The sequence below is a fragment of the Streptopelia decaocto genome, assembly GCF_964273445.1.
Source record: "Streptopelia decaocto genome assembly, chromosome: 1".
In the NCBI taxonomy this organism is placed as follows: domain Eukaryota; kingdom Metazoa; phylum Chordata; class Aves; order Columbiformes; family Columbidae; genus Streptopelia; species Streptopelia decaocto.
Window position 1 is genome coordinate 93761017 of NC_138663.1, and position 21648 is coordinate 93782664.

At 41.7% G+C, this 21648-nt stretch overlaps 1 protein-coding gene across 1 annotated transcript in view; it reads left to right on the forward strand.

Moving 5' to 3' along the window:
* GABRA5 (gamma-aminobutyric acid type A receptor subunit alpha5) overlaps positions 1-21648 on the forward strand; it is a gene marked incomplete at both ends in the record, with an annotated part of 55691 nt that overhangs the window by 21219 nt on the left and 12824 nt on the right. Inside the window, one exon of the mRNA XM_082043436.1 lies at positions 6207-6289. Coding sequence (XP_081899562.1) covers positions 6207-6289 — 83 coding nt within the window. The remainder of the gene's footprint in view (positions 1-6206; positions 6290-21648) is intronic.

The following is a 21648-nucleotide window of genomic DNA, read 5'->3' on the forward strand; positions in this document are numbered from 1 at the left end:
ACCTAAAGAAGGAGTTGAGTGCCAAAAAGCTTGGTTTTTTTATTGTACCAGTTAGTCCGATAAGAGATAAAACTTCTAGCAAGTTTTACCTGACTCATGGACTTCATTAGGCACCTTGCATGGCAAGGATGTATAAACTCATATTCCATATTAAGGATATACTGTAGAATGAAAGGTATTACCTCTACTATAAACTTTTACTGGGAGCTGGAAATGTGATTGTTTCTGTAACCCCCCAAATCCCTATCAAAGATCAGATAATTTAATAATCATATCAGTTATTTCATTGCCTTTCTCAGTTCTTCCTGTGTCTAGAGGGTGAACATCCACCCTTGCCACCATCTAAGAGTGTGCTTTGGGTATGCCAAGGTATTCCACATGCAGGGAGGTCATTCCTATAGTGGTGCAGCTTTTGAGATCAATTCTGTCCACCTCAGATTATCTCAGGATAACCTACTCATCAGCACAGTTAATCTAGGCAACTAAAGTCTTGTTTTCTCACTTCAACATAAGCTATGCTAAGGGTTTGGTTTCCTTAAAATGGGAGTTTTGCTGTCAAGTACACCATGCATCTGAATCAAGTATTCACAGCTCACAAAAACATCAGTAACTGGAGCTCTTAGTCTTCCATACCCCCTTCCCTATGGCATTTTCAAAGTACATTTCAGTGTCATATAAAGATAACACATCTCTGCATCACAGGAAAGTTGGGAAGGAGTAGTATTCTTGGCAGAGTGGTTATGAAGGAAAAATGGGCTAAGACAGAAATTTCTGCAGAGCACCTCACCCCAGCTCCTAGCTTTAATTTCTATTCTGTGTTCACTTTGTGTGGTAGATTCCAAGGAAATGAGTGTACAACCAGCATTATAAGTAAGAAGCAGTGAACTGCCTTCACATCCCATGCAGAGGTGCAGAACAAGGCCTTGAATCCGTATTTTGGCCTCACCTAGGTTGTTGATAGCATGACCGAGTGTGTGTCCACATCCTAACACTTCTATGCTGTGTTAGGTAACCACCATCCATAGGTTTTGTTAGGACTGTATGGCAAGTGCTTCAGAACCAAGATCTTTACACATACATGAATATATATGTGTGTGTGTGCATATGCTCATATACTTAAGGAACACAGGGACACATCAGTTCCATGGGCTACATGCTTGCTGTGCTGGGGCTTGAAACAAGTCTTGCTTTAAAACCCTTTGAAAGGAATAACAGTTTGGTTATAAAAGTGCTCCCAAGACATCATGGTGCGAGAATGGGATGAGTAGTTGCATCCTGACTCAGGGCTAAATAAGTAATTTCACAAGCTTAATGATGTGTTCAGAGTTTCAAAAAAAAAAAAGCCAAAACAACCCAAACCAGCAACTCTATGTTACTCTTGTCTGCATGAGTGTGTTAGAGTGTATACTGGAGAAGCCACAAGGGCTCAGATTGTTCTGTTGAAGTCCTGATGGAGCAGGTGCCAAGGGAAGCTCCTTCTGGAGTTGGCTTCTGAGAAGGGTCTAACCCAGACCTGAAGTGTCCCTTTGCAGGGAGCCATGCAGCCTCTCTGGGTGGGGTACGGTCTGGGTAAGGCTGGATCAGCTTAATTCTTCTTTGGCATGTTGGGGAAATATTGAGATAAGTTTGAGATGAGTTTCAAGCAAACATTTTGCCTTTTTTTTAAAGGAAAATGGTGACGGCAGGCCTTGCGCTGGGAAGGGCACTTTGGCTCTTCAGTGCCCTCTCAGGCCTGAGCTCCACAGTGGGTGCTGGTTGCCAGCACAGGGAGGGCCAAAGCATGGCGTTAAAATGTTCCCTACAATCAGAGGCAAGGGCAGTGCACGGAAATAAACAACTAAGAAGATAGAGCTCATTTGTGGATTAGGGCAAACGGGCAGAAGAGCTTCATATCTCTCTGGCCCCAGTACCTCAGAACCAACAGAACTTTCCTTCTGTCCCTTTCATCAGTAACTCTTCTTATTCAACGCTTGTCTTGAGTTAACTTCTCCCAAAAGCCACTGGTGACTCTGCCTTCCTGCTCCTCTCTGCTTCTAAAGCTCTCTCTTTTAATTTGTTTGCATACTAAAGCTAACAGCTGACAAGAAAAAGCAAGTTTCTGCAGGTGTCTGTCAGCTCCCTGGGCAAGTGACTGCCCTCACCTTCTGCCTGGCAGCCAGTGTTTTCTGCACGTCCAGGGTAGCAGAGAGATGAGAGCTTTGCTTTAGCTCTTTTCCCCACGAGTAGGAACAGATGTTCTTTGCATTGAGGGAAATCATGGGAACAGCAGGGAGGTCCCTGCAGCACCCTAAAACAGGCTCTTATGGGACAGAGTGCCCTCTGCTCTCCTTAAAGCACACTTGCTGCAGATGTCTGGCTCCCAAACATCTGCATTTTTTCCTCGCCACATCCTCAACTTTAACACCTTCTACCCCTGGCTGTTAAAAAGCAACAGCCTCTTGAAAGCATCATCTTACTTAATTCTCCAGTTTAAATGGTTGAAGGTGACTTTCTGGAACAAAGACAACTTGCTACTTGAATGATTGTGCTTTTCTTAGATGGGTTTTCACTTATGTGTCTGCATTTTGTTGAAACAGAACATCAGTAATCACTTTATGTTCTTAAAGGCTATACATAATGAAGCTTTGATGAAACTTTCATGGATAATTACAGATGATAAGTGAAATAATTTGTAGACCTAACTTTTTTTTCAGATAGTCAAGGTATGCTGTAGCATTTTGTTGGTTGATTGACATTTGGATAGCAGTGTAACTATTTGGAGCATTATGAAAGTAAAATTTTGTTGATAATAATAAATCAGCAGCTGTAACCAGGGTTTGTTACGTATTTTGTATGAATACCGGCCCCATGGAAGCCAGGGAGAATTTTACCATTAACTTCAATAAAATCAGAGGTTGATCCTCCCATTATAAAGGACCTTTAACAGCCACTTATAATCTTGTCAAGAACTCTTTTTAAGTGAAACTAATCCCATAGGGCTTTTATTAAGACAGAATGATGGTGGAGGAGGGAAGCTTTTAAATGCTTCTGTTGGAAAGAACTGCAGTTCGAGCAGTACTTGTGCTGTGACAGAAAAATCCTGGTTTGGAGACTGTCTCTAGCTCAGATAACTGTGCTGCAGTGAGCACAGAAAGATCGTTCTGGAGTGATTATATTAAAAGGATTAGGCAAAGGCTGTTTAATAAACGCATGCCAAGGCCTCTGTTCTTTCAGTAAATGCAAAGTGGGAATAATTTTGTTATAATCACCTGTGTAAACTAGAATATGCAAAGGGTACCTAAGCTTTAACACAATGTTGAAAGCCAAAGTGTGCATATACCATCCCAGGTGATATTTGAAGGAGCAGACCCAGATATCTATTTCTTTGTGACTCCTGGAGCTATTCTTGAATATATACTTTGCACTGTGCACCTAGGAGCAAATCTGTGTACAGTGACCTGTACTTCCAGTCCCCAGGGTGTAAGACATGGCTGCTGTGCTGCTTTTTTCCTGTATGCAGTAGAAAGTCCAGTCTCTTTGAACCAGGAGTCAATTTAGTGACTCTGTTTTACAGCTTCTCATGCAGTAATGAAGAACAGCTACCGTTGGGCACAGAGTGCTCTGCAGAAATTCAGAGTGGTGACAGAAATCAGGTATCAGAAAACACAGCCAAGTTTTCTGTTGCGTTGCCCATTACAAGACACTTCACAAAGCCTCAGGTAATGCACATTTTGTAAGAGGTAGCTAGGAGAACGTTCACTGAGTGTTTTAAATTTACATAAGAGGCTCAGCTACATACTTTTTAAGAACAGCATGTAACAAATAGGTATAGCCAGTTCATTTGTTGAAGACGGCCAGACTAGGAATGGCCCTAGGGTGGAGACATGGGAAAAGGAAAGAAGCATGCTGCTTCCACAGCTACCCTCTTGGTAACATGGATATAGGGATCCTTTCTTTGGAGGTTTGCAGATGATGATTATGTGTATTAAAAAGTTGTTAAGCTACAGCCTTGGAAACAACATACCTGAACTGTTGGTAGGCAAAGAGACACAAGATGGAGTGCAGTAAAACATGCCAGCTTTCTTATGGCACATGGAGCAAGGTTTCTGAATTGATCAAGAAAATTAAATTTGTCATACTTAGTACATAAAATATAATGATATCCTGGAAGGATGGCAGCCTTGCTTTAAAGTACCCATTAGAGTGATCTTTATGAGAAGAATGCAAGTTCTGGATGGGATGCTACTGGAACCAACTTGTTAAATTCATCTATGTAGCACTTCCAGTGACTGTGGCTTTGGTGTCCAAGGGCAGTTGCCACTACAGACAACTCTTTATTTTAGTGATTTTTATTTTACAAAAATGAAGTCCAATAATAGTTTTGCTTCAGGGCAGGTATCTCAGGCCTCAGTAATTTCTTTTCTATATTGTAGACTTCCTGTCTGTTCTTACCAAATGACACATTATCTCTGTTCTGAACTGGATTTTTTTTTTTCTTTTGTTTTATATGTTATATTATCTTTACATTTTTTTTTTGCTGTTTGCAGTTTGCTGCCTTCTCTCCCTGTTTCCTATCCCATCCTCATGATACAAGCTCTAGCCAACAACAGTATTGCATTTCTCTGTGCTTGTTTTGCCATTTCCAGCTATTGGTAAAGCTCCAGAATTTCTGTGCGTTGGCAGAGAGTGGAGCTGTTTCCCCCAATTTGTTGTCCACATAGCTGGAGTGCCCCGGCAAGGCATCATTGTGTTGTATTGAATTGGACTGACTGAATGCTGTGCCATCTGTACATGGACAGATTGTTACCCTTTATGATCCCTTTGGATAGAAGTTCTTGTAGCAAGAACACTCATTTTGGTGTTCTAATATGAAGCGGTGAGTATATATAGCTGGGGAACATGGCTATGTCTGGCTGTTGTGATAGGAATGGGTACTTTTACATTCTGGTAGTAGGGTGTTGTGGATTTCTTTGCAGATTTTTGCCCCCCAGGCAGCAGTTTGGTGAGGAACCAGGCTGCCCTCCAGCAGAGCCCTGCGTCAGCCCAGCACCGGGCAGTCTGTGAGGCTTTAAATATCTCTGGTCTGTTGCCTCTGAGGCAGAAGAGCAGCATAAAAAGAGAAAGCCATAAGGGTATTCATAATGTAAAATGAGATTTGCGTCCTCACTGTCCTGAGCAAACCATCTGTATTATGCAAATACCAAAATGGCCTAATCAAAACCAGGTTCTCACTGTGCTACATGCTGCCTGAACCTAGAAAAGTAAGCTTTGGCTCTCTTGGTATATTTGATGTCGATATAACTGATATTGCACTGCTCAGAAATTTACCTTAGACTTTTCTTTGTGTTCATCTTGATCTGTCAGTCATACAGAACATCCATAGGATATGTCTATTTTTTTTTAAGAGTTTTTCCTTCCCTACCTATTCCCTATTCACCGTAGCTCAGGAATTTCCATATAGTGGCAGGGCTGTCCAGGATAGAATTGTTTCCCCAGGATATACGCTAGGGAAAATGACCTTGATGTGTTTTCCAGACAAATTCCTTGATGACCTTGATGTGTTTTCCAGGTAATTTACAATTGTACTGCCCCAATACCATGTGATTTCCATGAAAACCAACTCTAGAGCTGTATAAAGTCATACATGCATACATAGATGCAGATATGTATATAGGTAGATAATATATAGATATAGTTATAGATATATAGATACGTAACTGAATTTATATTACTTTTTATATCAATTTAAATATTTGCTTTATATATTTTTTAATTTATAAATATTTATTTTTATGTATTTAAATAGTTACATTTATATATATAAAGTCAGTGCTTCTTTATGTCTGTAACCGTGCTATACTCAGGAGCCAAATTCCTAGTCCAGTTGCAGTATCTACAGAAAGCACATAAGAGTAAGGTGCATGGCAGAAGCTCCATCACAGGAGTTCCTGCACATACCAATAAGAACGAATGATCTTACTGAAACAGCTTCCATAAATAAAATGAGTTCACGGTTCTTGGTGTTACTAGATAAAGCCTACAACATGCACACACAGTGGTCCACCTGGCTTATCTCAGGTTCATTTTAACAGGTGGTTGCTGTGATTTCAGCAGGAGTGAGGAGCCTTCAGGAAAAGCTTGCTTGTGTCAGCACTCATGTATTGCAGCAAGAGGCGTAAAGGGAAGGTGCTGAAAAAAAATGAATTTTTCTTTTTACTCCCCCACAGATTGACCATCTCTGCTGAATGTCCCATGCAGCTTGAAGATTTCCCCATGGATGCACACGCTTGCCCATTAAAATTTGGAAGCTGTAAGTTGTCATCTGAAATAAGAACTGGAAAAATCCGTTGTTTTCTGGCTTTTCCTTTCAGCCATGTCTTGTGTGAATTGTTCACTCTCCTCCACCCTGCCTCCCCTTTTAACGTTACTCATTAGCACCCCCAGTCTGCCACCCTGCTGCTGCCTTGCTGCTCATTTTCCATGGATGTGCTTTAACTGGCACCACTGCTTTTCAGCTCATGCTTGCACACTCAATGATAAATGGTGAGCTGATGGGTAATGTGTCTTATATATCCACATCAAACGTAACATCTGCTATTAGATGCAGTAGTAGATGCAGGCAGCTAAGATGATAACTTGGTTTTCCATTTTTAGAATAATGGAGCTTTTGCTGGACAATATCAGGTTGATGTGCTGTTGTGGCATTTATGTGAATCAGGCTGCAGTGCAATATCTACATTGTAGATATTAAAAGAGATCTAGAATATTAAAAGACAAAATATCTTTCCATTTGGCTTTAATAAATCCAGTCTTGTATCTTGTTACATGATGTTGCATACACATGTATTTGTATATGTGCACACATTATTCTAAACTGTATGCTGAACAATGATTTTTCCTCAATTCCAAGCCTCTAATCCACCACACTGCTGCCTTGCCAGAAGCTTACTTCAGAAATAACCTCAGGGGATCAGGTGGTTATATTTAAAAACAAAGCTCTTAATTAAAGTACAGATGAGGCTACTACAGCAGACATTTTTTATTTTGGTAATCAAATCAGTGGTTCCAGGTGCAATCAGTGTCTCTAAAGACTTTTGAAAATTACCAGGCAAGGCATTTTTCTAGTCCCTGAAGTCACCTAACTTCAGCATTTTTCAAGGTTTTTTCAGTCATATCAATTTAGAGGCACTAATCCTAGCAAGATTAAGCTTTGCCTTTATCATCTGTATCTGCCCTCATTTAATACTGGCTATGCATTGTCTTCTAGTGATCATACTAAGAAGGAAAAACACTGTTTACAGTAATGATTACCAAATTAGCAAATTTAAGATTATTTCCCTTCCCTTTTCCAATCCAAATACACCCAGTTTCATCTGAATAGCCACCAGTATTTTACAAGGTCACTGGAGGTTCAAGTCTATCTATTTACTTCAGCAACATCATTTACAGCAAAGACAATATAAATCTGAACGTACATATACCTTGACACTCAACTTAAAATATTGTATGCAAATCATCCATTTCATTCCAAACTTAAAAATGGGAAAAAGTCACACAGTAAAGTGTTGTTATTTGTATATATGCTTAAGCAAAAGCTACTAGAAAGAAGATTGAAAGGAAAAATAAGTTGTCCTTCCTGGTATTACATATTCTTTATTGTATTGATAGACAAAGTGTAAGTCATGCCTCTTTAACTCTAGTGCAGACTACAGAACTGGGATGTTGGGTAGCTTTATGAAATCTTGCAAAGTATGGAGTATAAAACTGAAAGATACATACTTAAACAAGCAGCCTGATGCAGCAGGGATCTGAAGCTCAACCTTATATAGATGCTTCAATGCGTTAGTAGACAAGGTGCAATAAAGTACAGGTTCTAACTTTCCATATAGTAAGACAAAAAAACCCCAAACCCAAACATACAAGTGCAGGAGATAACATTACTAGGTAAGCTACCAATGCTTAGATGGAGTACAGTCTTGAATAGCGTTGAAAAAAACCCAACAGTCTGCCTGGACTGAATGCAGGGAAAAAACAACACTGAAAAGTCATATTTTAGGCATGTGAGGGCTGAATATGGTTTTAGTCTGTGCTCCTTGCCACACTCAGTATACAGTCCTACAGCATACTTCATAAGCTACTACAAGTCACCTTTAAGTTCTTCCATAGTATATAGACATGGAGCCATTTGGCCTGTGCTAGTCCACACCAGTAGCCTCTGCAGTAAGCAAATATATAGAGACAAGCTATAGACAATCTTTCAGCCTTGAGAATATCTGTATTACTAATGTCTTTTTAGTAATTTATTGTGATTTAATATGCAGATGTTTGCACAAGTAGCAGCCAATAAGTCAGGGTTTATTGAATTACCCCAGATACATTTTAGGAGAATACAATATTTATTCCTTATTTACAGCAATATAGGCTTGCATTAAGTCATCTTCATGCTGCAGCAAGACAAAGCCTACAGAGGTATATTATACAAAAGCACATGCCCTTTCTGCCTTAGCTTTCCTCCCTGTCTTTTCCCAAAGGGTTTCTTTTTATTTGGTCTTCTTTCCAAGAAGGACTTTAAAAAGCCTCAAGCAATACCATCAAAGTAAATGTTAAACACATTATCAATAGAGCTGGAAGGGTGGAGAAGAGACGAGTGCTAACTGGTCAGAGGGTGGAAAGAGCAGGGCAGTGACACAAAGCACCTGGTGCACAGGCGGATCGGCAACAGAAGGGACACCAAGAAGTGATCAGTGCCACATCAGAGGCAGGACCAGGTCATTATTTCTCTGGCTGCATAAATGTTCACTGCACTTGCTATAATACAGCAACTAAAAGAGAAAAAGCTCTGAATTTCCTTTGGTATTAAAGAGAAGGAATGTTAATCTTGCTCACAGCAGTAGAGGTAAATGTTGATTCCTCGTGTTCTGTTTGACTGGTTTCTTGATATATTAGAATTGTGGGAGATTTTATGGGACTAAGCAGCATTATATGTAGCAACAGAATATTTTGTAAAAATAATTGAAGGCAAGTTTGGATATGGGAAAAGGGATGTTAAGTTACATGCACACACCACCAGCCTAGATACCTTCTGAGCAGTTGAAGTGCCAACTACAGAAGTAATACTTCTAAATCATAGAATCATAAAATAGATTGCATTGGAAGGGATCTTCAAAGGTCATCTAGTCCCTGCAATGAGCAGGGACATCTTCAACTAGATCAGGTTGCTCAGAGCCCCGTCCAGCCTGGCCTGGAATGTCTCCAGGGATGGGGCATCTACCACCTCTCTGGGCAACCTGGGCCAGTGTTTCACCACCCTCAATGTAAAAAATTTCTTCCTCATGTCTGGCCTGAATCTCCCCTCCTTTAGTTTAAAACTGTTACCCCTTGTCCTGTCGCAACAAGTGTGTCCTCATCTTTCTTATAGGCCCTTTTTAAATACTGAAAGGCTGCAATAGGGTCTCCCTGGAGCCTTCTCTTCTCCAGGTGGAACAACCTCAACTCTCTCAGCCTTTCCTCATGCCTTGTGGCCTGTCATGAAAAGTTAAGCTGTCTAGAGGCCAGAAGTTCCAGTACTGCTTCTAATGAACTGGACAGAGCAGTTTTAGTTGTCCTCCTCTTAAGTACAACACTCCAGTGCTCAGAGATGGCAAGATCGGTTGGGTCTGCTCCAGGAGGTGTGAGTGCATTGGCACTGTCCCTTCAGGCTTGTATCCCTGCTAGTAATAAGGCCACCTATAGAAACCATCCCACAGAAGTCTCATTTAGAGGTACAAGAGAACTGGGGACACTTCATGAACGCAGGCTCTTGGGTCTCTGCAAACGGGGTCCACTCCCTTCGAACCAGAGATGCTCAGTGGGGATGGCTGTGGCAGTCTGTTCATTACCTCACAGTAGCATGGGAAGGATGCTGGTTTCTTCCATGGCTGAGTTTAAAATAAACTTTCCATTGCAAATCTAGTGCTGACCTGTACTCTAAATAAATTTGCTGCTTGAACAGGATCTGATGAAATTTCCTGATGCCAGCCACAGTTTCGCTAGCAGCGTCTTAGCCTAAGAAATTCCTCCTAACCCCCATGCTATTTCTGGTGTAGGGAGGAGGAATTAGATAAGACAGCAAGGACATTAAAGCTAGGAAGCTTTAATGTTTCACCTCTTCCACTGATAGGCCTTAAGAGTACGTTAAAAGTATTGTTTAGTACAGTTTCCAAACACCCATGTGTCACTGGGTAGGTAAGCGTCATTATCTCTAGGGCAGCTGAGGCAGAGAAGTTAATTGACTTTCCGTAAGGTCACACAGCAAATCAATGTCAGAAAAAGGATTAGACTCAACTTCTTTGGTTGGAGAGACAGATGTCTAATCCACTAGACGATGGAGGCCTCTGCCCGGGCAACTGACTTAACTCCTAAATCTTATTTTACTCATGCGTTAATTATATCAGTTTTACCTAGCTCACGGAGTTGCCTTGAAGATGAATTAGTTAATTGCTATTAGTGAACGTTAGCCAGTGCTTTGACAATGTCAAATGCTGTAAGGTGGAGTCTATTTATGGCAACTGTCTCTTGAAGGCACAGTGTCTGAGTACATGTAGATATCAGATCTTGTATTGTGGAACAGATAAATGCATAAATCTGCTGCCCACTAGTCACTCAGCTGCAAAAAAACCCTACTATTTTTAGAGTAAGTAGAGAGTCTAATGAATATTCTGAAAATAATGAGATCCCCTAGCTCATGAGCAGGGGAAGAACAGGCATGGTGTTTATTCCTGATGAATTTCATTTGGCCACATAGATGGAAATGATTGATTGCTGTGGATCAAAAAGGGAATTTTCTGACTGTTTGTGAGAAAACAGCTCTAGGTAGAATTTGTAGTGTGTGAAGAAAGTAGTCAACACAGTTATGTACATCTTGCTTTCTAACAGCTCGAACTGAGTCATGGTGTCTGCTGTAGTCTTCAATAAAGGAAAGTGCACGGGGTATTTCTGTAGTAGGAGGTGGACCCAAATAATTTTCCTCTAAAAAGGCTGGTGAACCCAGAGGCATGAGAAGACCAATAACTTCACCAGTGTCCCAAGATTTTATTGAAACACTTAACATTAAGGCACTAACTGTTCACCAACTATCCATGCGTCTACAGCTGTTTAGAAATTTCTCTAAAAACAAATTTTAAGAAAATTCTCCCGATGGTGAAGTTTCTCTATAATGCTGACAATTAACTGAGATAGAACTGAGGTGAAGACACCTACAGAGGGTTTCTTGATTACATTCTTCCCCCAATTAGCACCTGTGAAGCTGCAGGAGAACTGCAGGTGGGGAGGGCAAACTTCGAAATAGAGTCACTCCAAACAGGCTCTAGTTCTGCTTTAGTAAAATGTGATAAAGAATGTATTCAGCCACTCAAAACCTGTGCATAAAAGTCTTGTAAAAAATATAATTAAATGAATGAGTAAATATATAACAACATGTTAATTTTAGGAAACTTTTAAAAGGGGAAATGGCTCTTTGGTAGGTTTTCCTGGGTTGCTCCCAAGGAGAGCTGGGATTGTGGTCTCACGTGTAGAGGCAGAGTTTTTCTGTGATTTGTCTCTATCAGCTGGCCAGAAGAGGCTCCTGAGTTGATTCCTGACAGCAGAGACAGGCAGCACAGCTTGTTGACTCTACTGGAAAGTGTTAGTGCCTTCTTGATGAAAGGGCACATGGGAGAGAGCCGGGGAGGTTCTTGGTGAAATGCTGAGCGGCCGAGTTCAAGACGGAGTTGTGATTTTGCAGTTTAAGGCAAAAGCCAGTTAATATAGAGATTATAGATTTGCCCTTTATGCAGTGTATAGAAGCTTTCCTTGAAGCCAAGGGAGGGGTGCTGCTCGCTCATATAATGCCTTCTCTTACGTTTTCCTGAGGTTTATCAGTGCTTGCTTAGACACCTCTGTTGCAATGAATATCTGAATGACTAAAATGATGTGAAGCTAGGTGAATACTAAAATGCAATGTTTCTAAGGCGTTTGATATATTTCTCTGTTCACTCCTTCTGCCCCATGTTTGCACCAGTTACCAACCACCACTTGATTGGACTTCTTCTGCCCTAATTTTTAGCTGTTTAGAAGCTAGGTCTGACAGACATGCTTGTGGCAGCATCAGACAAGCAGTCTGGACAGCTAGCTTGGACCAGGGGTATAATTTTACTAAAATTTAGCTATTACAGTAAAGCATAGGCATCTAGCCTGAACTCATTTTCCATAAAACCCTTAGAATGAGTGGAGAAGGTAGAAACCATGTGTCTGTATTGCTGTTATTTGCCTCTAGTTTCCTTGAAATCATGGCCACATGACTAGTCATGGGGCTGCGTTGTTTAAAAAATTAAATATTTTAGTTCAGCTGCCCTTAATACACAGACTCCTGACTGAAACATACAAAATCATAGGCGTTCACTAGATCCATGAGGCTCCCCTAGACTCCTCCAGATCTGCTGTGGCTCTTAACCTATTCTGGAATGTGGAAATGATCTGCTGCAGAGTGGGAAGGGTGGTTTGGCCCATATCAAAAGCCTGGCATTGACAGTGACACCTTGGAGAATGAACAGGATGGATCTGTGACAATTTTAGATAGACAAATATGTCACAGTTTTCTAGACTACTCCCTTTATGGCCACAGAAAGGAAAGAAGTACTTCTGTAGTATTGTTCATTAGAACTCTTTTCGATAACTGCCTAAGAATGAGATGAATCATGTTTTAGAAGTTCCTGGTTTTCTGCAGTACTAGCTCAGATGTAGATAATTATATTGTACACTGGTCAGAGTAAGTCAGAAGTTCATTTTTCTCTACATTGCTAGCTCAGAAATACATACTTCCGTTGTACTTTGTTCAGAAGAAACATTCACTGTTGTAGATTAGTTAGGTGTTACTTATGTTGGTGGTGAGCTTTTCTATCTCTCCTAGGTACTATTTTAACTATTTCTGCTGAAAGTTCCAGTTTTCAAAGGATCTTAATAACAGTCAGCAGGGCTCTTCAGTATAGAGACAACTTTACCATTTTTTAAAGAATCTGGTGTGAGCTGTGTACATAGCCTGTACTAATTTCAGATATGCATCTATAGCGATGTGGACACCTCTTTAGTCCAGTATTTTTAGCACTTAGTGCTGCCAGCAGCTTCATCTTTGCACTGAGTCCCACAGTCATTGTGGAGCAACACAGCCTGGAGCTCCCAAAGGGCAGGAGATTCAGCAAGCGTGGTGCATAAAAGAAAATACTGTAATATTCAAGTATTTCAGAGATCTAAGAAGCTTTCATAACAGGAATCTACTTAGAAATTAAAATATAGGGTTCTGAGTCTGGACTGCATGGTGTGGGTTTCTGCAGCAGCTACTGTTTTGGGGCCCTGGTTTGCATCAGAACTTGCAAATGAATACAACCCTAATTTATCACTTGTCTGTTAGGTTTCCCACAGGACTAATGTCTTTTAGTGTGACAAAAGGGACAAGGGTCTTCTCTAAAAGCTCCCTAAAATTATCGGTCAGCTTTTCTTCACCCATTACGACGACACACATTCAGGGAATTTCCAAAACAGGCTGGAGAAAGTGTGCTAGTATCCTCTTGAAGCACTTGCAGTCACAGTCATTAATTAACTTCTCAAAGACTTTGTTACATATACATGGTTACTGTTTGCACTGAGATAATTGTAAAAATATATTAAAAATGCGGTGTTTGCTGCTGTCCAGTCCTCTGGGTGCATGATTGTGCTTCCCTGCGAAACACTGCCCAGCTCTGGGCCAGTTGCTTCCTACTTCTGGCCACCCCCTGTTCAGAAGCCAGTGAGATTTTCCCCCGTAGGTTCACAACAGAGCAAAAAAGGGAAATCGGGAAGAACAATTGCTCACAGGGCATTTGCCACATGATCCAAAAAAGCTGTTGCCTTCCCCATCTGTCTTGCAGCCAGTGCTAGCCCCAGGCTGCAAACTCTGCCGATGTGCAACAGCTGAGGGCTCTGCTCCCTACCAGCCTGGAGCAGCTGCCACACAGGCATGATCGCTTTTAATGAAACCCCTTTTTGTACCAGTAAGAAATGCTTCCTGGAGGCACCGGTAGCAGCTTTTGTAGCAGCTGCAGAGAGACCCTCGAGCGGCCGCGGTTGAAAGTCTGCCCGCCACCTGCCCAGGGAGCAGCCTCCTATTCGGAAGGTCGCCCATATACATCAGGCTTTTCAGGGGGACAAAGCTCTACTGGTCGTGCTTTCAAGCTCAAGGAAACAAAAGTTCAGGCAGGGGAAGGAGTTGGTGTGAAGATACTCAGCAGTGTTTTTTTTTTTTAATCTTGCCTCAAAGAGGTCTAGACACAATGGTTGCAGAGCATTGTGGAGGTCCAGGTTGCTTTGCTGATGGTACAAATATCAGCATGTGTCTCCCACTCTGGAGATTTCATCCTCAATTTAGAGGCTGTGAAACTGCCTGATTACAGGAAAACAGTGATTTCAGTTTGAGTTGTCAGCAATAGAAAATAACATGCAGAGACACTGTGCTTAATGTGCTTAAGCTTTCAAATGACCCTTGGGTGCAAACCTGCAAAAGCATTTCTGGGTCCATGATGCCCCAAACGGCACAGCAAGGGCTTACGGTTGCCAGCCATGGATCACAGGTTTATGCCACCAGTAAATGGGATATTATTTGTAAATGGGACAAATGGGTAAATACTGCTCCACTGCTTTACAAGCCAGATTTTTAATGGCTGTTATTTTCTAAGGTGGTTGCTTTCATGGCTTATAAACATTTCTGAAATCATTCTCATGATGCTGTTGTGAGGTTGGTAGGTCTCTGCTGCCTGCATTTTGCAAGTGAGCATAAAGGAGGCAAAGAGCAATTACAGTCTCTTCTGAGCTAAGATAGAGTGGTTCATTACCTGATTTTATTGCTTCTGTCATTATGGGTCCCTAGGTTCAATTAGAGCTTCCCAGTGCTACTGCCATAGATTAACGACAAAATGACTTGCCTGGGGTGGTGTGGGGGTTTTTTTGGGGTTGTGGGGCTGATGGGGAAAGACTGCAAGACATTGCTGAAACTTAGATCTCAGTTTCCAGTCTGGCAGTTCCTTCATGACACCTCAGTCTCTGGTGGGTCCTCCCTCTACATTGCTGGATACCAGATTAGCCTCCTTGCCTACATAAAGAGCCAAGTTAGCCTGAACTGTGATCTAACACTGCTGCAGTTCCAGCTCAGCAAGCTTCATCAAAGGAAATAGTTACTTCCTGTTGTCTACCATGAAGAAACATGAAGGAAGGAGGAGCAGGAAGAAGGAAAGCCTGAAGAGCCTTTTGTTTTTTTCCCCATCATATCCACTGAAAGCCTCCTCGTGGCCAGCCTGTGCTAGCACCTAGATGTTTTGCTGAAAGCATCCCAGAGGTAAATCTGTCAGCAAAGCTGGGATTCCTCTCTCCTAAATTTATATTTCTGCATAGTAAATATATATAGCTGAGCTGATCACTCTCACCCTCTTATAGTCAGGGGAGAGAAGCAGATATTTTTAGGCTCAGGTTAATCTCCTCCTAAAGCAGATGACTAAAATAGGTCAGCTGATGACTGTAGATAAGGAGAGGTTTTACTTGCACACAGGGAAGATGAGGCCGTGTGCACCTGTGAGCCTGGATCTCCATGACTGGAAGGGGCTGGTTCCCAAAGAGGGGACATGTGTCTGAGTGCTGTGGCAGACAGCAGGCGAAATGGTGGTGCCTCTGGTCAGCAATGAATCACCTCAGACTGGCTCATTGTATCCATTGCTGAGGTTGGGCAGTTTGAACCAGTGGCCTCAGGAGGTTTTGTGCCACTCTCTCAAATATGGGGCTCATTGCGTCCCACGGCAGGAGTCTAATCTGGTGTAGGGAATAAGTTCTAGTGGTCACAATCTCAGAGCACTGTGAAAGTGTTTGAATAATAATATTTCTCCACATACCTATTGGGTCTGGAACACCTCTCCTGTGAGGACAGGCTGAGAGAAATAGGGTTCAGCCTGGAGAAGTCTCTGGGGAGACCTTATTGTAGCCTTTCATTACTTAAAAGGGGCCTATAAGAAAGATGGGGACACACTTGTGGCGATAGCACAAGGAGTAATGGTTTTAAACTAAAAGAGTGGAGATTCAGGCTAGACATGAAGAAGAAAATTTTTTTTACACTGAGGATGGTGAAACACTGGCCCAGATTACCCAGAGAGGTGGTAGATGCCCTATCCCTGGAGACATTCCAGGCCAGGCTGGACGGGGCTCTGAGCAACCTGATCTAGTTGAAGATGTCCCTGCTCATTGCAGGGAGGTTGGACTGGATGAGCTTTGAAGGTCTCTTCAAACCCACACCATTCTATGATTCCATGATTCTACATTTGCACAGTGTTATTAATGCAGCAGTACTTATGAGATTTGTAAATTTCTTCATTAAGGGACTGGTTTCAGAAACAAAGGTACACATTTAGTTCTGTAAGTAGTCCAAATCTCTCCTGGCTGGTTTCAGGTCATACTGATATATAAGTGACGACGCTTTGAATGGTAGCTCAACAGATAGGCTGGCTATGATGGGTGAGTTCCTGGTGCCACTCAAGAGGGCGGGAAGAACATCTGTTGATTACAGTGAGGTGGCCAAAAATACTGCGTTAGTGAAGGCTGAAGGCAGCCTTCACAACAAGATCAAATGGAGTATTTTCTAAAATCCACTCTGCATTTCTCAAAAGAAACTCCAGTGATACTTCTGCAGAGCTGATTGCATTAGCTTTGTTGATATTAAGCGGCAGCTTGCAAAATGAGTGGACCACTGCAATCAAGACTGCTTAGAAGGTAAGATACTATGCAAAGTGGGTAATGGTGTCAGTCACACTTTGGAGGATACTTTTGTTTGCCTTGCAAAAAAAGTAAATTAAATCTCTAACATCTTCATGACCATGCTGTTTTTTCTAATGAAGCAGTTAATATAGCTGCCTAATATTGTGATTGCAAATTCAAAGTTCATTAAATGTTAGCGCAGAGCTCAAACTGGCCGAGTGATTTGGACTTACTGTATGCCTGGACTACAAAGACCAACATAGGGTCAGGAAGATCCCAGGGTATTTCAGATTTTTAAATGTCACCCCATCACATCCTTCTGCTCTGTTGCTCTAGTCCTCTTGCAGTGGATATTTATACTGGCCATAAGAGAAAAAAGTCAAGCATCCAAGGCTGGAATACCAGATTTTGATGTGTTCCATGTGAAAAGCAGTTGTGTAGCCACCATTAAATGTAGTGTAAGATGAATTCTCAGATCAGTTCTAGATTGAGGCAGCTACCAGTAAATCTGAAAATAAAGCAAGAAGCTGTATTATAAATACTGATTCCAATGATAGGAAGAAATGAGAAGAGGTGAAAGAAAATGACACCTGCTCCCTAACATCAGCTCCCAGATGAGAGCAGGGACTTTGGGAGGGTGACCTCGGAGCATCTTGGTGTGTAATGGCTCTGCAGCAGACCCTGTTTAGTCACCCCTTTCAGTCAGCTCATGGCAGGCATCCCACAACGGTGGGTGGCACTGTTTAGTTGTCTACACCCATGTGTCTTGTTGCTGTTTGAGGTGCCCTGGGCTGGCCTGTGGGAAAACGTTTTTTTTGCTGTGTTGTTTTGTTTTTCTTTTTTTCTGAGTGAAGCCTGAGAACCTGCTATCCCAGGACACACAACTCAATTCAGTGTTCCATGCCTGGTTTTTAATCCAGGTGCCTATATTGTCAGATTTCACAGCAAGGGGTCAGTCCTAGCTCGGCAGTCCCAGTGCTTGGGGAATAGATGCACTGCTCTGATTTCTCCCCTGTGGCCACCTGGGCAAGCAGGATGGGGCAGGGAAGAGATGAGGCTGTCACCAGTGATATTGCTTGCATGGTGGCAAATATGCACACCTCTTTAAGGGGCATCGCTCCAATTGCTACGCTCTCTCCACAGTCATCCTGGAGAGACGTTCTGTATTGCTCTGCACAGCTCCTATCTCAAGGCTCTTCTTAAACGGTGCGATAGTGTCCTATGAAGGAACGGTGTCCAAGTGAATTATCAGGACAATTGTTCATTAGTATTCATGTTATATTCATCACTGGTATGACTGTGATTTAGTGTACCAGCTTGTAAATAGTCAATTTATTGTATTAAAGCAGTCAGCAGCCTTGCCTATGCTAGTAATGAGTCACACCTCCAAAATCACAGTTGCTTTCAGACAAAATCATAAGGTTGCTGTTGATTTTTTTTTTTCCTGGTCACATTTAGAGTTTTCCCCCACGAACTGGAACTGCTAAAATCAAGCAGGACCTTCCCCTTGTCGCTTGCCTTAAAAAGGCGAAGAAAATGGCTTTCACAAAACTGTGTGTCTCAAAATGGATTTCACAGGCATCTTCAGTTCTGTATGTCTCACCACCTTGTGGGTACAGTCTGTGCTTCCATTTCTTTTCCAAGCCATAGACACTTCTGTCACATTCCTATTCCCACCTTTTCCTGAGGTGACTTGTAAGTTACGTTTGGAAGCAGAGTCATTTTGACCTAACTTAAGGCTTTATTTTTTTAGTGATGATCAGTTTAGTAGTGTTGCTTAGTAATGAAGTCTCTCGAGACCTGTCTGGCACATTTTTCAGAACATCCTAGTCCATTCCCTGCAGAAACTGACAGCAAGATCAAATGAATCTGTGTATCGGGAAAAGATATAAAATACTGTGTATGTTACCAAAATATATTTATATTGTAACTTCAGGAACGACAGAAATGATCACTTTAGTAATGCTGAACTTCATACCACCCGTTGAGATTGGTGTCCTGTTAACTTTTGTCATCAGTTTTCATACAAGAATTGTTTCAAGTCCGTGAATAATCTCCTCCTTGGATGTCATCCATTGTCCCACCTACATGATACTGTGCCATTCCAAAAAAGTTCCATTCTGAGCATTTCATTTCTACTCACATCTGGAGCACTGTGCCCCATTCTGGGCTCCCCAGTTCAAGAGAAGTAGAGATTTGGGGAGCAAGTCTAGCACAGGGCCAAAAAGATTGTTTAGGGATGGGAGCATCACTCCTGTCTGAAGAGGCTGAAGAGGCTGAGAGAGCTGGAACTGTTCAGCCTGGAGAAGAGAAAGCTCAGGGTACCAAATCCATCTGTATAAATACATGATGAGATGCAATGAAGAAGAGGCAGCCAGGCTTTGCTTGGTGGTGCCCACTATCAGGACGAAGGACGGTGGGCACAAATTAAAAAACATGGAATTCCAGCTGAACACAAAAAAACATGTTTTTACTGTGGAGTTGACTGAGCCCTGGAACAGGTTGGCCAGAGAGGTTTGTGAAGTCTCCATCCATGGAGATGTTCAGAACCTGACTGGGCATAGTCTTGGAAAACCTGCATTCGGTCTCCCTGCTTGAGCAGGAGGTAGGACTAGATAATCTCCAGAGGTGCCTTCCAGCCCCAACCATTTTGTGATTTTGTGTGATCTGAATTTATAATCTGTGTATTTACATACATTACGCTTCTTGTCCGTGGCACATATTTAAAATCATGCATGCTGTTTATCCATATGCTTTAAGCTCATGCCAGTTTAAATGATCAGTCTTTGTTCTGGTGATTTCAGGTCCCTAAAGTAATTTCCATAACCCACAAATTCTCCCAAGAACAGCAGAATTCATCACTCTATGGCAAAGGTTCATTTTATGCTCTTAATCATTTAATATATGAATATATTTCTCTTAATATTTAAATTGCTATTTTACTTTAATAACTTTCTGTTATAAAAGTTATTTCCCCTAGAGCCAGTCCATGCATATTTAGCACTGTCTTGTTATTTTTATATTTAAAATTGCATTTTTACTAGATCTCTTTTTCATTAGTTCTTCCTATAGAGTGGTCTCATTTGTACATCAATTTGTTCTTATCAACTCAATTTAGTGGGAAATTCCAATTAAAGAGCTCAAATCTGACCTCAGTTGCGTAGGCGCAACCATTGACAGGTGTTTTATAACAAGTTAAAAAGTATCTGTTCACAAACCAGAAGAAACCCAGCCTGACTCTTGAAATTCCAGCTGGCACATTATGGCTTAGTAGTAGTGCTGTTTTACTGCCTGCAGAAGTCTTGGAGAGGTTGGAATCTGGATCTCTGCTGAGTTGTCTAACAGCCTCTAAGTGAGTCAAATACATTAATGGATAGATAAGATAGAAAGATAGATATTTATATGCGTATTCAGCATGTAATTAGAGCTTCTAAAAAATGCTGTCCATTTGTGCGCATCTTTCACAATCAACAGGCTTTGATGGAGACAAGCAGTACTCCCAGGATCTGGCAGCCTGATGATCCTGTGGCACGTACTAAATATAGTGACGGTAACTGCTAGGTAACTGCACAACCCTAATGAATAACACAGAAAACAAGCCAAAAAGCATCTTTGTACGGTATCTCTCTAAGTTAATTCAGCCTCCAACTAGCGTAATTCTGAAAGAAAAGTTCTGGCCAGGGTTTGCGGATAAAAGGTTTGTTTAATTGTGGAATGCAACTCAAGCATGCAGGGTGGGCACCCATGCACACAGATCCCACATTTCATGGGTTGTCTTTATTTCATTATCCAGGAACCGCTTTTATGGCTTCTTGTGAGGTCTGTCAAAGGGTTGGGGATGGTGTTTTGGAGAGGATTCTTTTTGCCTAGATTATTTCCTGCCTTGCAGATATGAAAACTTACTGGCAGACATCAGTGTTGATTTTTTAATTTTTGTTATGGGTTATAGCTTCAAAAAGTCAGTCCTAAAAATACTTTTGGGTCCTGTGAACTCAACATTTGGACTCAGACATCCACATTCAGGTTTATTAAGGAACCAAGAAGTACTGGGTTTTGTTTGTTTGTTTGTTTGTTGTTGGGGTTGGGTTTGTTTTCATTTTTTGTTTGTTTTTGTTGTTGATTGTTTGTTTTTTCTTGAGTTTATTGCAATGTGGAGGAGAAAGAGGGAGGGAGGGAGGGAGGGAGGGTGTCTGTCAGCAGCCACAGGTGCCACTGCTGCCCTGTGGTGGGGCAGTGTCAGGAGAAGGCTCCTTGCTTGTGGGCTGCCTGATGAACGTGTGGGAGAATGCTGCGATGCTCGTACTATTTCATTCATAAATGAGAACAGGGAAAACTGGGTGCCCCTCAGTGCCAGAAGGAATGGTGGGGATCCCCCAGGTCTCACCAACTGGCTGCTCTACTTTGTCAGACTTTGTCTTAATGTGTTTCCTCCATTTGGCTGCAGTCGGGCCCCTGCCCTCTGTTCACTGGTGTAAGAAAGACCATGTCACATTCTTCTTGCCAGACATATGATGGCAGGAAGAGGGTGTGAGGAGTGCAAGGGACATCTTTACCAGTTTTATATTGTGTGGTGTGCGTTGGATGTTAAGATGTAGAAAAATGGATCTGCTCATCAATAAACAGATATGAGAAGAAATTACTTATTTCATCATCCTGGTAGATGATAAGCCTGCAGCCATTTATCAAATGTCCACTAAAAATAAATGTCTGTTGTCATTTTCTCACTTTTAATAAAATTACACTTCTCTGTAATTTTAGCTGTTTATCTGAACTGCTACTTTTTTTTTTTTTCTTTTTGAAAGAATGAGCTTAGAGGAGAAAATAATTTAACGAGGCTTCCCCCTTTCTTTGGCAAGCCAACAAAATGATTGTAAAGAACACCAAATT